This window comes from Dromaius novaehollandiae, chromosome 1 (assembly GCF_036370855.1).
Source record: "Dromaius novaehollandiae isolate bDroNov1 chromosome 1, bDroNov1.hap1, whole genome shotgun sequence".
In the NCBI taxonomy this organism is placed as follows: Eukaryota; Metazoa; Chordata; class Aves; order Casuariiformes; family Dromaiidae; genus Dromaius; species Dromaius novaehollandiae.
The window spans coordinates 188,900,911-188,916,407 of NC_088098.1; the positions used below are offsets into that span (position 1 = coordinate 188,900,911).

Here is a 15,497-nt window from a genome sequence, read left to right on the forward strand (position 1 = left end):
TGCTATCAACACAGCAAACCCACAGTAGTTTAAACCAACGTAAATCAGCTGCTACAGTCCTGTTCCCCCCTCCCCCCCCACCTCTTCTTGTGCCAGTATTTGTGCCTCTGCCAGGAAAGGGAAAGGCAGAAAGCTGAACAGTTTGCAAAAGCGAGCTCCCCAATGAAACCGGGTTGTTGCAACGTAGCTGGGAGTAACTGGCTTTTGGGGATTGCTACAAGCCTTATTTCTTTCATCTAGCCTTTGAGGGGAGTATGGAGAGGCAATGAAAACACTGGTCAGTGCAGAACAATATCACAAGATGAGCTGGTAACAGCATGATTGCTCATTCGTTAACACTGTGCACAGCTACGGTACCTCCACTGCACTAAGCCTTGACATTTGATGAGAACATGGCTTTAAGTCAACCCATAACCTTCTCAGATGCCCACAGACTGTACAGATTTGGTCTCCCGAGAATGGTATTACTCTGCTTGCAAAAATTCATGGCAACATGACAATAATACCTGAACAAATTCACATATTCTGAAGAGCTAGACCCAAACTGCTAGCAGAGCAGCAACAGCAAATTCATTGGAATTGCCAGAGCTGACTGAGGTAGATCTGGACTAAGCCTGTTTTCCTGCTCTACTTCAGATATGGTCGGGACGCTGAAGGTAAAGAATAGAAATGGATCCTTTGAAGTCCCTGTGCTCAACATACAGACTAAAAGGTGATACAATTGCCCACAAAACTTATAACTGGGGAGAAGACATCACTGCAGACCAGTCAAGTCTAAAATCAAATAGGGCATGGGTAGGTGAAAGATTACAGCAGTTGCTACATCTCTTTCTGACAAACAGCCTGCAATGAATTTCATGAGGTTAATCCTATAGCTCAAGTGACAGAAGTTTAAGAGGCTGAAGATTCATATTCTTTTGATTCATGATTAGGGGCATTACCAGTATACAAAAGGAAACTTCAGTTCCAGCAACTAAAGAGTTTTTCCAGTAAGTTAACTGGGCAGTATGGCCTAATTCCTTGCTTTTTTTTTTTTTTAAATGACTAAACATGCAACATTACTTTTCCTGCAATATGCATTTTGCTAATTAGATGATCACATAGTCTCACTGCACCACACAAAGATAACAACAAGTCACAGACAGCCCTACAAATTATAACATCTCAGTTTATTAAGATTTCCCCCCCCCCCCCCCATTTTAGCCAGGGATGCTGACTGATCCTGATAAAAATAAGTAGGCCGAGTTGTTTGATCTATCACATTAAATATCAAAACAATGAGGCAATGTATGGGTGCCTGCTATTGTAATACAGAATAAATAACACGTTCTAGTCTAAGAAGTTGGAGGAGTAAAGGAGTTTAAGACGGAAGTTACTAGGTAAAGAATGAAGCTGAGGAACCACAAACAGAAAAGTCAGAAGGTTCAAATTAAGTTTTCTAAAAGCTAGGTTACCTTAGACATCAATATAAACAAATAAACCCATCAGTTAAAAGGGCTATCATAAATTAAGTGACTGCAACTGTTTAATCTCATCCTGTAAAATCTCAGTTGCATTGAATTAAATCAGTGCTGCACATTTAAAACAAACTCGCTGAGACTTAAGGCTACAGGCCTGTTGGTCAACAAGGGAAAGCTTTCTCCCCATACACTGAACAACTTTAAAAAAGCCCTTTCATATCTCTGGATAACACAAAATTGAGAAGTTTGTGAGAAACCATTCTGACTTTTGCTCATCCAGATGAAGATGCTACTCTTTAAGCTCCTTATCACTCAGCTCTGCAGGTTCACTGCTCTGACTGCTGCTAATCACACTTCAGTACCTACAAAAACAAAAGATTCTCTCACTTATAAGAGCAAGAACAAAGACTAATGTTAATATTGCTTTGTATTCTGCATTTGATTTTGCTATTATTCCTTTTTGGGATAAATATTTTTTACAAGTATTAATACTCTAATTTTTAATTCTATGCATGCAACTCTACCTCCTTGAGTGAGCACATGAAGTCAAAAAAAAGGATAAGAAACTTTCACCCAGACTTAAAACTAGGAAAAGTAGACTGAACCTGTGTAGGTCGAGCAGTCATAAGCTTTGACTTCTGCCCAACGGATTCCTTTCTTTGCTCTTAAAAAGGGAGCATAGTAAGAAGTTGCATGGGGTACCAAAGCCGGTCTTAACATAAAAATACTAATCTTTTGCCTCCCTTAAAGTTGCATAGTCACATGGTTTAACAAAAATTCAAAGACATCCATATGGCCTAGCAAACACAGCAATAAAATACAAGTTAACCACAGATTAAAAGTATTTTGGTCTGCCAGAATAGTCTGTACCCAGAGGGGATCAATAATAACTCATCAGTACTTATTAGAAGCCAAAGAAAGATTACTAAAGTATTTTTTTAAATGTATTCAAGCCTGATGAGTTCAAAGGCAGTAACTGTCCCCAGGCAGAAGGTAACTCAAGCAACATTGTTCTCAAACTGAGGTTGAGGATGTACGGTATTTAATATTTTAGATTTTCCAAAGGAAATAATCTAAATATCAAATCCCCATTTATTACCCTATCATCCTAACCATCTTTTCTCTCATTGGCAGAATCTGTAGATGCAGATCAACATCAATGATGAACTTCTCCTCCAGTTTTTTTTTTAAAGTTATCTACAGAAAACTGGAGGCAGGATTTCTATGTGAAACTCCTTATTGTGGCATGCGTACCAGAACGAGTGTATCTAATCACTGACAGTTGGGAATTATGTATAATATTTTAGCTTAGGAAAGAACTGTTTTATGCAGAACAGTATCTTTCACTGCATACAGATAAATTCTCCAATAAACAGGAGGTGAGTCTGTGTAGCATGCCAAGAGAAGCACAACAAGTAATACTGATTATATCGTACTGCTGTGCTCCTTCATTCTCTACTGTAAACTTCATTTACGTTGTTTCACTTCTGGATTCTTAATTTACATAAAGTTTACTTAGAAAGGTACTTCTAACATTAATATTAAGTACCATAATCAGAAAAGAGGTATAGTCAGAAAATTCAGACATTTAATAAAGTTAAGTTACTTTGAAAGATGTAAAAGGCACCAACATACTTATAATCTTTTACAAAGCCTGGCATGAAATTAAATGTGATTTCAGTGTACCTGCATGAGTATACAACTTCTATGTACTTCTGTATTTCATCTGCTTGGGGCACCCAAAAGAACAATGCTTATTGTGTTTTAATCCTTTCTCAAAGCATGGATGCAAGCTTTAGTTCCATTAATGTTAATGTGGTTATCTGCTAGGCAAACAGTTTCAGGGCTAAACTAAATAGGAAGTCAGCCAGCCTAGCTATGGAAGCTAACCCTACAGGATATATTCTTTGTAACAGCAAATATACTATTCTGAAATAATTATTCCATTTCGGGAGCAAGTGCTCTACTGAGAGGTGGTCTGGTATTACTAATTACAGTAAAGCTCAGGCAGTCAACTCCCCTATTCCTCCCATACAGGCAGATATTTAATTCCCCTAGTCTTGAGCATGCTATAATATAAGCAAGTATGGATGACAGATCAGTTCACACTAGGCATGAGCATGCCTAACCTTTCCCTGTTTAGAGCTCTGATGGATTCAGGCCAGTGCCCGAGAAAGCAGCAACAAAGCCAGCAACCAAGACAAGGAGATGAGACAAGGACAAAATGAATGAGGAGCAGCACGAAAAAGAGTCTTGCTGGATGAGAAGGGAAAAAAACCCCACCACAACTCCTCCCTCCCCTTCCCTAAACTGAAGGCTGGTCAATTTTCAGTAACTTTCAAATAATTACTACTGTTAGCCAAAAGTGCTCAAATTATCACACTCCTGACATACAAGGTTTTCTGTGAGAAAGAATCACTGTCATCAAGTTAAACAGAAATTGAGATAAAGATCAGTTTACATTGTGAATGTCATCTTAAAGACACTGCTGCTAAGCCTGACCTGCATGAAATTGTCTCCACCCAAACAATGGCAGCAGAGGTGTAAATTATGCTTAAATATGAAACACACTTTCAAAGGACTAACACTCCAGCAACAGTGGTTGCAGAAGGATATTTAAGAGATAATATCACAGTATATCAATAGAAGCAAGGAAGAGCACTCTCAGGAGGAGAGAAAGTAATTTTACATATATGCAGGTTTTCATTCTAGTGAATCCTAATCCAACTTCAATCCTAGTCTGGTTTCAGAGCAACCCCCTCCCCCTTCCTTTCTTATTACAGGAACATAAAGGCAAGATTTGGAATTTCCTTCCTTCTCTATTGTGACTTAAAATCGAATATGTCCCTAGTAACGGGATATGGATCCACAAGACCTTAGGAAGCCCTCCAAGGGAATAAGCGAGCTGCCTTTTAACCACCCAGGCTCCCTCAAACCCGCGGGAGCAAACTAACACCCCGTTAGCCCCAGAGCCCCGCACTCTTCCCCAATTTAGACGGAGACGCCCAGCAGATGTTTACTTATGTGCCTGGCACCATTAAAAAAAAAAAGAAGAAGAAAGAAAAAGAATGATTTAAGGCAGAGCAGGGAACAAAACGGGCGGGTGTGGGGTCAGCAAGCCCATCGGGGCGGCCGCTGCGGTCTCCCCCAGCACCGGCCCCCACGTGCAGCGGCGCCGCGGCCACAAGGGCTACGACCTGCTGGGGGGGGGGGGGGGGGGGCACAAAAGGCCGCCGGCACCATTGTGCCGCCCCAGGCGCACCGGGCACGGCGGCGGCGGGGGGGGGGCGGGGGCGGCACGGAGGCGGCGGGGGGGCGGGGGCGAGGAGGGGCGGATCGGCGCATCCCGCCGCCTGCCGGCCCTGCCCGAGCGCGGCCCGCCGCGCAGGGCCCCGCGGCCCTCCCCGCCGCGGGGCCAGCCGGGCCGAGGGGGCGCGGCCGCGCCGCCGCCGCCTCCCGCCGCGGGCCCCGCACGCCGTCGCCGCGCTCGCCCGGCCCGGCCGCGCCGACCCTCCCTCCCCCCCGCGCCGCCCCCCCGCCGGCCGCGCCCGCATGACGGAGGAGAAAAACCCCGCGGCCTCACCGCCGCCCGCCCCGCCGCCGCCGCCGGGCCCGCCGAGCGCGGCCAGGCCCGGCCCCTCCTCTGGCGCCCGCCCGAGGCGGAGGAGGTGGAGGCCGGGCCCGCCGGGCCCCGCCGGCCCCGCGCCTACCTCCACGTCGCGGCCCTTGTTTTTGAAGCTCTTGATGCGGTGGTTCTCCAGGCCGGCGGCGGCGGCGGCGTTCTCGGCCATGGCGGCGGCGGCTCGCGGCGGCGGCTCCCAGCTCCTGCGAGGCGGCTCCGGCGGCGGCTCGCGCGAGGGGAGGGAGCGCGGGGGGCGGGGAGCGGGACGCGCTGTGACGAGCGCGAGGGGGAGGGGAGGCGAGGGCGCGCGCCGTTGCTGAGTGACCGCGCACGTGACGCGACGGGAGAGACAGGCCGGCTCCGCCAATCGCGGCACCGCCCTTCCGCCAGCACCGCCCTCTCCCTCGCCCGCTTTGCATAACGATCAGACTGCGCTGCCCGGCATGCAGTGCGGCTCCGCCGCCGCGCAAAGGGATCCGGCTCTCCGAGCAGGGCCCGCGCGTTGCATTCTGGGGCTTGTAGTCTCCGCGGGGGGGTGGCCGGGCACGTGGTGCGGGCGGGAGCGCACCCTGCAGGACGGGAGGAGCGGGGGCCGCGCCGCGGCCTTCCCCTGGGCCTGGGGCCAGGGCCGGAGGGTTCAGCTTGGTATTAAATACCCAGAGACTCTGGGGAACACTGGGGCCCCTAGCGCGGGAGAGCCTGCTGGGATGGTGGCGGTGGAAGTAGGCTCTGTCTGTGCCTTCCTGCGGCGGGGGAGGGCCCCGCTCCCCCCGTGGGATGAGCCCCGATGTGGGGCGGTCCTGGGCCCCGGCTGTGCCCCAGGTCTCCCAGAGAGGCCTGTAGCCTGGGCGGTGGGTTTCCTCCCCAAATGCACCCCACAGCTTGCTGCGTCGCATGGGTCAGTGCCTTGTTCGCAAACCCGGCTTTGGGTTGCTTGCTCTTCCACTGCGGTTAGGTCAGATGTTGTCTTCTCTTTCAGCCCCAACCAACAGCGCCAAAGTTGCCCTGTTTTGTCTGGGAAACACTGCGTAACAAACATTTGGCAAATCGGATGTTTTGGGAAGCCCAAAATCTGCTTCAGCTCACGTGCTGAGCCTTACCTGGAGAGTACATCCAACGTCAATCCAATGCTTTCCATAAGCATCGCTTGTGTGAGGCTTGCACATCACCGCTGTGTGTATCCTGGAGGTGTCGCGCTTGCTGTAATGCAGAGTGCAAATGGCCTGGGCCAGTCCAACCGGCCGTCCCCAAATCATGAAAATTGCTGCAAATCCCCCGGTCGATTATGCAACTGTGATAGTAGGCCTCTGGATACACTGCAAACAGATTCAGGAATTCCAGGTCTGCAATAGCCTGGGCACAGCAGGTTGCTTATGGTCAAGCACAGTACCGTAAAGTTGCACTCGGCGTTTCCAGGCTGGAAAAGAGGTGATGTAAGGTAGTTCTAGACACCGGTAGTCAGTGATCATACGTCTTCCATAAAGCAAGGTGTTACTTCTTTGGAAGAAAAGCATCTAAGGAAAGCGAAATCTAAAAATAATAAAAACCTACAACGTTCATATCTAGCTCACCTTATACCACATCAGGTTCTTCAACAGACCTTTGTAACTATATACGAACTCTTCACAGACCCTCTCCTTCTTCACCATCCCTCCCTCTGATCGTCAGCTTGGCCTTTTAATTGCTTTCCCCCCACCCCCTCTTACATCATTCAAATGACTTTAACTTGTAACTCCTAGGAAACTCCTAGGAAAACGAGCTTGCAGCCTGTTGGAGACAAGTAAAATCTGGAAAACTAATGCTCTTCCTCACTGTCTTTCAACTGTGTGCCAAATGTTCTCATGTGCAGAATCACTGTAGCACTTCCACCCCTCTTGGATCCGAGCAGCTTGGGCTCCGAATAAACATTCCTCCACGCATTTCCCCCATCACTTTGCCTGGGTGTGCTGCGCCGTTATTGCTAGCAATTTGATGGCAGCCTTTGGCAGCAGTGAAGAAGGAGCCTACAGCAGGCAAAGCCCAAATGGCACAACTGATGTGACTGTGTTTATCAAGACTGCTAATGTCAGAGGTGGCTTCTAGGTTCTAACGCTTTTTCTTTTGAAAGGAAATTGGATCCAGCTGTCGGGCTGTCTTCAAGAGAGTCGCTAAAGCAGATTCAGTAGCTGAGAAGTTCATTTTACCAGCCAAGGAAGGTGGCGGCAGCTGCCAGCTGTGGCTTATGCAGAACTGCTAGGACAACAGAGCAACACCGATTTGAACCCTGCCAGACGGGTGCTGCAGCCATCCTCTGGATGAGCCGCTCACCATTACCATGGACGAAGGAGCTTTGTTCAAATCCGTTCAGTGTAATATATGAGGTAAAACGGAAAACTTAACAAATGAAAAATAGAATGTCTCCAACCTGAGACAACTCAATTTACTAGTCCATAAATCTATATCCATTGTGCTCAATAAGATTTATAGGTACAATGGTGGTGGTGTCTTTTCTTGCCCATTTCTTCCTATCTGTGATACAAGCCTCTCAGAGTTTCTGTAGTCCATTTGATTAGTCTTAGTAGACACTTTGGAACTGAATGCCTTTTAGACAGAACTACGTGATAGTTTGATTAGTGTTACTGTCTGATTAAAGCTTCCTGGTGGAGTTCTTGACTAGATAATTAAACTTGCATGTGCTCAGAGAGAAAACATTTTGATGCAATTTAGTGAATACTACTTTTTGGCACAGTAATTAACAGCCACTACTAAAATGTAAGGAACAAATACTTTGCTACTTTGAAAACTGAATGAAATATGTAGTTCAGTGTGGCCATTCTTCCTCACCACATGAGCTTCATATTAACATGTTCTTGTGGACGAGACCTTCGAGCCTCGGCCTGTCCCTGTCCCCATGGTGATGCCTGATGCCCGAGGCTGGGGCTACCCCGGCTGCTCCTACTGCCAAAGACAGTTGATCTCTATTTGTTTCTGGGATGACCTGTTTGCTTTAGCAGAACAACATGACCAATGAGGTGATATGGCCATGTTTTGGGAACCACACAGGAACAACTCAGGAGCCTGCCTGCAGCTACAGCGTTAGAGGTCAACACCTCTGAGCTTGCCGGTCACTCACTCATATACAGTCAATGGTTTTGTCAACACCTGCTGGTTGATACAGCTGCAAGAAAACCAGCACATAGGAGAACTGTAATGACCCTGAGTAATACTCTTTCTAAAGCAGCTCTGTGTCAGCAGGCTATCAAGTATGTATTAATGAACGGCCCTGCAAGAAGGATCAGGGAGCAGCGATTTAAGACGCTGCCAGTTATCGGCTCCACCTGGCTGGTGGACATTACGGGGGAGGCAGGGGGACAAACAGGACATGTGCCATCTCCTCAGCCTCCCTGTTCACAGCCATGAGGAGTTCAAGCTGAGGCCTGTGGGGTGAAGGAGGTGCAGGTGCCTTCTGCTGCAAGAGGAGTGGGGAAGCTGGTGAGATGTTACTGTCTTAACCCACTGCAGATAGACTGGCTGCAGACCATCTGTCAAAACCAGGGTCTATAAAACCACATAGCTTGTAATTACAGAAAGGAATGCTATTTAAGCCTTTAAGTCAACATGAATCATTCATCAGTCTCACCTCTTGCTTGTGCTTCTCCAAATAGGAGGCCTAAATGTCTCTGACTTGTATCATAATATCACAGGCATGGCAGAGTGTGAGGAAGCTTTTCTGTGCAAAATTTGCTGCTGTTCATGTGGTCTCTTACTCCCAGCGGATGGTCAGCTTTTGGGCCTAGCTTTCCCCATCTATTAGAGCATGACTGGCAGATGCTTAGACAGCATGTATCCCCACATTGCTTTTAGCTCTCTGGCAGCTGGCTGAACTGTGTCTCATCAGGTATTGCTCTCTGATGAAAAGGGATGTCTCCTTCTGTAGGGATGAAAAACACATAAGGTAAACTAAGGCAAAGTCACCTATAAACAAAGCCTTTGGTACTCAATTTACCTTTACAACGTATCACTTCAGTAGGACTATAGCTGCATGTTACTTCCATTAGCTGTAAAGAAAGGCTACTTTGTGTCACTGAAGTCAAGATTTATCTTCATAGGAAAAGACTCATGTTCTTACCTCATGGTAACTAGGGCTTAGTAATGAACATGACATAAATCCTGGTGAAGACTCAAGCTTTATCAAGGTGGCCATCAAATACAATGGATGCTTGAAGATAGTGTCCATTCAAGGAGATATGAGACAGGTCCACGAAGGAGAAAGCCATGGAAAGTTGTATAGAAGGAACCACACGGAAGTCAGAAAATCCCTAATCCAAAAATGGTTGGAAGCTGGGAAAGTGTTGGGGGAAGCATCACATTTGTTCCTGTTCTTATACTTTTCCCAAGGCATCTGTTTGTTGGTGACTGTTGGCGATGCGAATTAGATGGTCTGACCTGGCATGGTCCTGTATTATTTGCAGACCAAGGATAGAAGCATTCAGGGACAAGGTGGCTTGCCTGCTAGTATTTCCAGAAGCTGTGTGATGTTTTTAGTGAAGGAGGAACTGTAAAACCTCTGGTTATTCACAGCCCCTGTGTTCAATCTAAGAGACAAGTTGTTCTCTCTTTGTCTCTGCTTTGACCAGGAGGAGGATTAGAGGAAGCTCTTCCTGGGTGAGAATTTCGCTTTCCTCCACCATTATTCTCACAAGAAACCCCAGAGTAAGTACAAACCAGTTCCTCATCTTCTGTTTCCTGCTATCATGGAGCAGCAAAGACTGCTCCGTAAGGGAAGGCAAGCTGGGTCTATGGGTAGGCATGGCACAAAGACTTCATGGGCAAGGGCTCAATCCCACAGTACCCCAAGAAGAAGAGCAGAGCCACTCTGGCAATGGTAACCAGGATCATGTCCCAGGACAAGCCAGTGAGCCAGGGTCCAGGTCCTAATCGGTGAGGTACACAGACAGGAGCTGTGATGTAGCTCAGGCAGAGACCAAGGGCAAGCAGCTCACAAGAGAAAGGGAGCAAGTCCCTGCCAAGGTTTCTCACAGCTTTTACTCGAACAGCTCTTTGATCTGGAGCTGGCCAGCTGCACCATCAAAGCTGGTCCTGACCCCAGCCAGCCCAAGCCTCGGAAGGAGGGGATGTGCTCAGGACCCCAGCACTCGCCTGGAGCTGAAAACTTCCCTTTTTCCTGACATCTCTGCTCCAGGCTGCTGCAGAACCAGAGGGGTCACTGAGACTATTGCCAGAGCCTGTCCAGCTCTCCCAAATTTAAGGCATATAATGACGAGCAGCCAATGTGCCATCCTGCCCAGAGCTTCAATCCAAGCAATGCTCTGGAGGCTCAGTTTGCAGAGCCATGGGTCCCTCCAGCCTCCTGGAGCTTAGCCTTGGTGGGCAGGTGCTCAGGAGGCTGGGCCGGGCTCTGCTGCACAGGGAGCAGCAAGAACTGGCAGGTTTTGCTTGTAGCAACAGCTCTGCTCCATGGCCCAGACCCTTCAGCGTGTGTGGCCTGGGCATGCACCAATGACAACCCAGCCCCAGAGACAAAAAAGGCCAGGCAATTCCTGATGCAGGCTAAGCAGGGCCTGGAGGAGAGAGCAAAGGGATGCTGTTTATGGGAAAGTCCCTGAGGACCTGGGAGTGACTGTCTGCAGGATGGCTCTCTTAATTTATATTTCCAAATGGATAATTGGCACGACTGGGAGTTTTCTTTCTTCTCTTTGTTACAGTTGTACAGAATACAGCTAGTGAAAACAGCATGATGGACACATATCTGGAGGGGAAATAACTGTGGAAGAGATCCACAACCAGATAAATGTCATCATAAATGGGAAACTTTCTCTGCAGGGGTAATAAAGCCCCATAAAGAAACATGCTAGTCACAGGACATGGGGTATCACATTCCCCACCTTCTGGGGCGAGACTGGTTAAGTTCTGTGTCACAGAAAAGAGGAGGGAAGAGTCAACATTCTTGGGCATATCCTTGGTTGTGCAAGCCCAGGTGTTATGATCTTGACGCAGTTAGCCCTGTACTGGCTACATGAGCACACACGACTTCCCAGGTGTCCCTCTTAGGCAGGGAGCCAGGCCCATCAGTTGTGGCTGTGCCAGACTCTGCAATGCAGCCTGGAAAGCCCCGTCTTGGGCAGCTGCTCCAGCTGAAGGGCCTTCATGCAAGCTGTTGAGACCGTGACAATGTGGGGAGTGTGACAGCTGGTGATGGGGAACTTGCCTGTCCTTGAAGGTCTCTGACCCTTTGAGTCAGCCACCCCAAATCCCTTGTACTCTGTCCTGCAAGAGTCATGGGCCCACCTGAAGGTTACTGCTCCCCAATTACTAGAATATGTCCATGGGGCCTACCAGGACAATGGATAAGTGTCATCAGCCGCAGTGCAGACAGTCCTTCTGAGTCGTATTTCTTTTTCCTGGGGACAGAGGAGGCCAGTCTGCCCTGTTGAAAGATGAACATATTCCAAAAACAGGGGCTTGGCCTGCTTCACTAATGCAAGCTGTCATGATATCCTTGTCCATGGCCATCTGTATGGCCCTGGAGCAGAGAGAAGTGGTGTTCCCTCTGATTCCTGTAGTCATAGCCCTTTGTAGCAGTGGATGCTTCTCCCCTTAATTGAAAACTGCCATTTGGTGTCAAGGGGACGTGGATGGGCGGGGGGAATAGGGGAAAGATAATATTTCCTTAGCTCACACACTTCCTTGTGTTGAAAGCCCCAAGCAATGAGAGTTTTTGCATGCATTAGATGATTCCTTGCATCTCAGCAGCACAGGGGAAGAATAGAGCTTTTTTTCTCCTAACCCCCTGCTTGGCAGCACTGGAACATTACTTATGAAGGAGCCAAACCCCAGGTTTGGAGCTCTGTGGTTGAAGCAACCGTCATCATCCCCAGATCATAGCAGGCAGCAATGCTGAAAGCCCCTCGTACTGCCAGTTTCCTAAACACCATGGTGCTGTGACACTGCTAGCCAGGGGTATTTTGAACACGTAATAAATGAGAAATACTGACCCATGCTAATGTCCTTGGATGGACAGGGGAGCTGGTGGTTTTAATCCACCATAGCTGGATGTGGTTAGTCTTAGATTTGATTAGCTAGCATGTTACCACCATGAACCACCATGCCCAGTTTCAGATTTGGCACACGTTAGCAATATACTTCTTCTCCTCAACACAGCCACTAAGAATTGCAAGACTTATTGCTTGCACTGCAGAAAACAGGCATGTTTAGCTTAAGTATCTCAGGTGGGATCCCAGTGACAGCAAAGTATTTTATAGCTCTCACATCGTTAGAGGTTATCAGGAGCCTTCACTGGGATTTTGATCTGATTTTGCAAACTCAAATTGAGGACTTCTCTTATAAGCCAAGACAATTTTGTGCAAATAATTTCTACAGACAAGGCAAAGATTTCCTTAGGTGGCTCAGGAGGCTTCAGTTCCCCCCTGCTCCCCTCGGTCTCAGCAATGCAAGGTGCATGTCCACACCGTGTGCATGTTGTGCAGCCAGCGCCTCCCCTGCACCCCCAAGACCAGGCTGTGTCCTTCCCTCCTCAATACTTCCCTGATTACAGCATCTGAAGAACGGCGGATTTGCTTTTGTCTTCTCATATCCACGTATTAACCGGGCCTGACATCGCTTCGCTTGTGAGAGCTGATAGCACAGCCTGAGGTCAGTTGGTTGCAGAGATTACATCCAAGTCTACAACAGAAGCAAAGACAGATTCCAATAACTTCTGTTCTACAAAACAAGTTGTAGTTTCTGCTGCAGAACAAGTCAAAAAAAGACATACTTACATACATAAACACACGCATATGCACGCACACATATATATATACGTATATATAAAGCATCCTGTCTTGCTGCAGAGATAAGAACGTCGCAGATGTGGAACTATTTGAATCTGGAACTAGAGACACTTCTCTTTTTGTGCCTTATTGGAAGAAAATGTAAGTGTAATTATGATTCTGGTATCAACACATAGCCAGTACAGCTGGCTATTGCTGCCGTATCCTGCTCATCTGAAGAGCTGTTCTACACATTTAAAGCCTGCAAAGAATTATGTATTTGGTACCTCATTGTTACAGACAACACACAGTATTCTTGTTGTCTCAGTAACTTCAATTTGTAAGAATTCAGTAAAGCAGCAAGTCCCTGAGTTTACATATTGCAGCATTTTGGGGGTTTCACATGATTATTGGCAGAAATGGCAATTTTATTTTAAACCTCCTGTGATCTGATTTCAAGATCTATTTTGTTCTTCAGTCCCCATGGCAATAGCTTCTTAAATCCTGAAAATAACAATGTGCGCAGCTATTTTGACTGAATAAACCAAACTACACACATGCAATAAGGCTAAGCATATGGGTACATGCTTGCAGGGAGAGGGTTTCGTTTCAGCCATGAAAGTAAATAGCTATTTTCTGAGCACACGTAGAGATCTGCTCTACTTGGTCAGATCTGTCAAGCGAGGGAGTGCTATTTTTACATTGCCACTTTTTGAAGCAGGCCTACATTCATCCTTGTGAATGGCTTTCTAATGACATCTGATGTCGGTTTTGTGCACCACGAGCCCATTAGATGTTCCTCTTCTCAGCAAAATACGGCTGAAATGGTGACGTAGAAGAAAAGAGGCAGAAAATGGATCTTAGTCTCATTTTGTGTATTTATGCATGGCCCCTTTGGATTGCAGCAGTCAATCAAAATGGGAAGCCCTGTGAGTTGTTTCAGTTAGGAACAGGAATTTATGATTTTACCTTTGATGCTACCCGAAATGTTGGACGATAACGTACTACAAGGGAAAAACAAATTGCACAGCCAGTTTCTTTGCTCTCTGCCTTTTTGAGGAACTGGCCCTTTTGCCCTGGTGTGTCCTGCACCCGTGTGACCCCGAAAGCCCAAGAGACAGGGGCTGGTGGGCTCCAGGTCCCACGGGGACACGGGCACCAGGGCTGTCACACTCACCTCCCGCTGGCCATCGGCTGCCCCATGCTCCAACGGGTCGATGCACGAAGGATGCTGAGGCGTGTAGATGCTCATGACGATTTTTTCACAGGGTTGTAGCCCACTGGCATACATTGACTGTAAAGGTTGCTTTTGGGGGAAAAAAATAAACTAAAAGAGAGAGAGATAGAAGGGAAAGGGACAATGCTCCCCACTGGCCAGCAGGGAAGAGAGGGAACCAGAGGTCCCCAGATGGGCATCCTCCCCTGGGCATCCTCCGCCATGCAGCAGCATCCCCCTGCCGGGATAAATTTCCAGTAGCAACTATATATAGGTTTTTTTTTTCTTTTTTTTGATCCGCTCCAACTCCCCGTTGGCTGTGGGAGCACTGCTGGGCATGCGTGGCGGTCGGGGTGGGTGTTGCACGCTGGCTGGTTGTGCAGCTGTGTGCACGGCTTTGCTGGGGTCCCGGGCGGCTGGTTTGCAGTGGCCGGTGTTGGGGTACGTGGCCCTGTTCTGGGCGCAGGCTTCGGGGGGAGCCCGGGGGTGTTGGTCAGCTTTGCTGCATCACTGTGAGGGGAGAGGGAGAGGGAAAAGGGAAAAGAGGAAAGGAAGGGAAGGGAAAGGGGAAAGGAGGCGATAATTCTTCCTTTACCACTTATCTCAAGCTGCTGTGGATTTAAAGTCCAACCTCAAACAGCATGGGTGCTGGCAACGCTATAGCTACACCTAAGCACGATGATGACAGCGTAACACGAATAAAAAAATGTGAGTGTGGCGTAATTGAGAGGGGAGGGACCTTTCTGCGAGCATTTGTTTGCAAATAGCTTCATGGAGATTCAGCAGATCTGATGTAAAGGCTGGCTGAGTGGGACTGGGTGCGAGCCAGCCTGGTGTGGGTCCCAAAATTTAATGGGAACTGGTGTTTTATACCAATTTCTTCAGCTGGGAGGGGTGGGGAGAGCGGTGAGGAAAGCATGCAGACCAGCCTGGGATTATCCAGACTGTCTTTGGTGACATTTGTCAAACTCCTGCAAGGCAGAGCCACGTGGAGGGAGCCAGCACGTGGCCAGGCTGCGTCCCCCCGCCAGTGCCCGACTAGCTCCCGTGTCGAGCCGGGACAAGCGTGTGGCAGCCTGGGGGTGAACCAGCTCGGGGAGCTGACCCAGGGTAAAAAAAAAAAAAAATTTTTTTTTGCCCCAGGCTTTTTATCATGCCCTCGACCAGTTAGCAAGTGAGAGACCCTCAAGGCCTCCCAGCCAAACTTCAGCGGGGATGCTTGATATTTCCATGTTGCCAAGGTAAATATAAGCAGGGAGGAAAACCAACAGCAGGAGAACCAAAAACCCTGCAAGACTCGGTTACCCACCTCACAAGCCCGCAGCAAGAGAGGCCCCGTTTCGGGGACCCCCTTCGGGACCCCCGCCAGCTGCCCCGCGCTCCCTGGCACTACCCTTTGCTCCCGGCGAGGTCCCGTTTCCTTCATTTAA

At 48.3% G+C, this 15,497-nt stretch overlaps 1 protein-coding gene across 2 annotated transcripts in view; it reads right to left on the reverse strand.

Annotated features, from left to right (window-relative positions):
* KPNA3 (karyopherin subunit alpha 3) overlaps positions 1 to 5,375 on the reverse strand; it is a 51,410-nt gene extending 46,035 nt beyond the window's left edge. Inside the window, exon 1 of one of the 2 annotated variants that reach the window (XM_064504868.1) lies at positions 5,171 to 5,375. In XM_064504868.1, coding sequence (XP_064360938.1) covers positions 5,171 to 5,251 — 81 coding nt within the window. In that variant the 5' untranslated portion in view covers positions 5,252 to 5,375. Of the gene's footprint in view, positions 1 to 5,043; positions 5,138 to 5,170 lie in introns of those variants that run through there. The other variant, XM_064504869.1, reaches the window with a different exon arrangement.
* Positions 5,376 to 15,497: the final 10,122 nt, after the last annotated feature.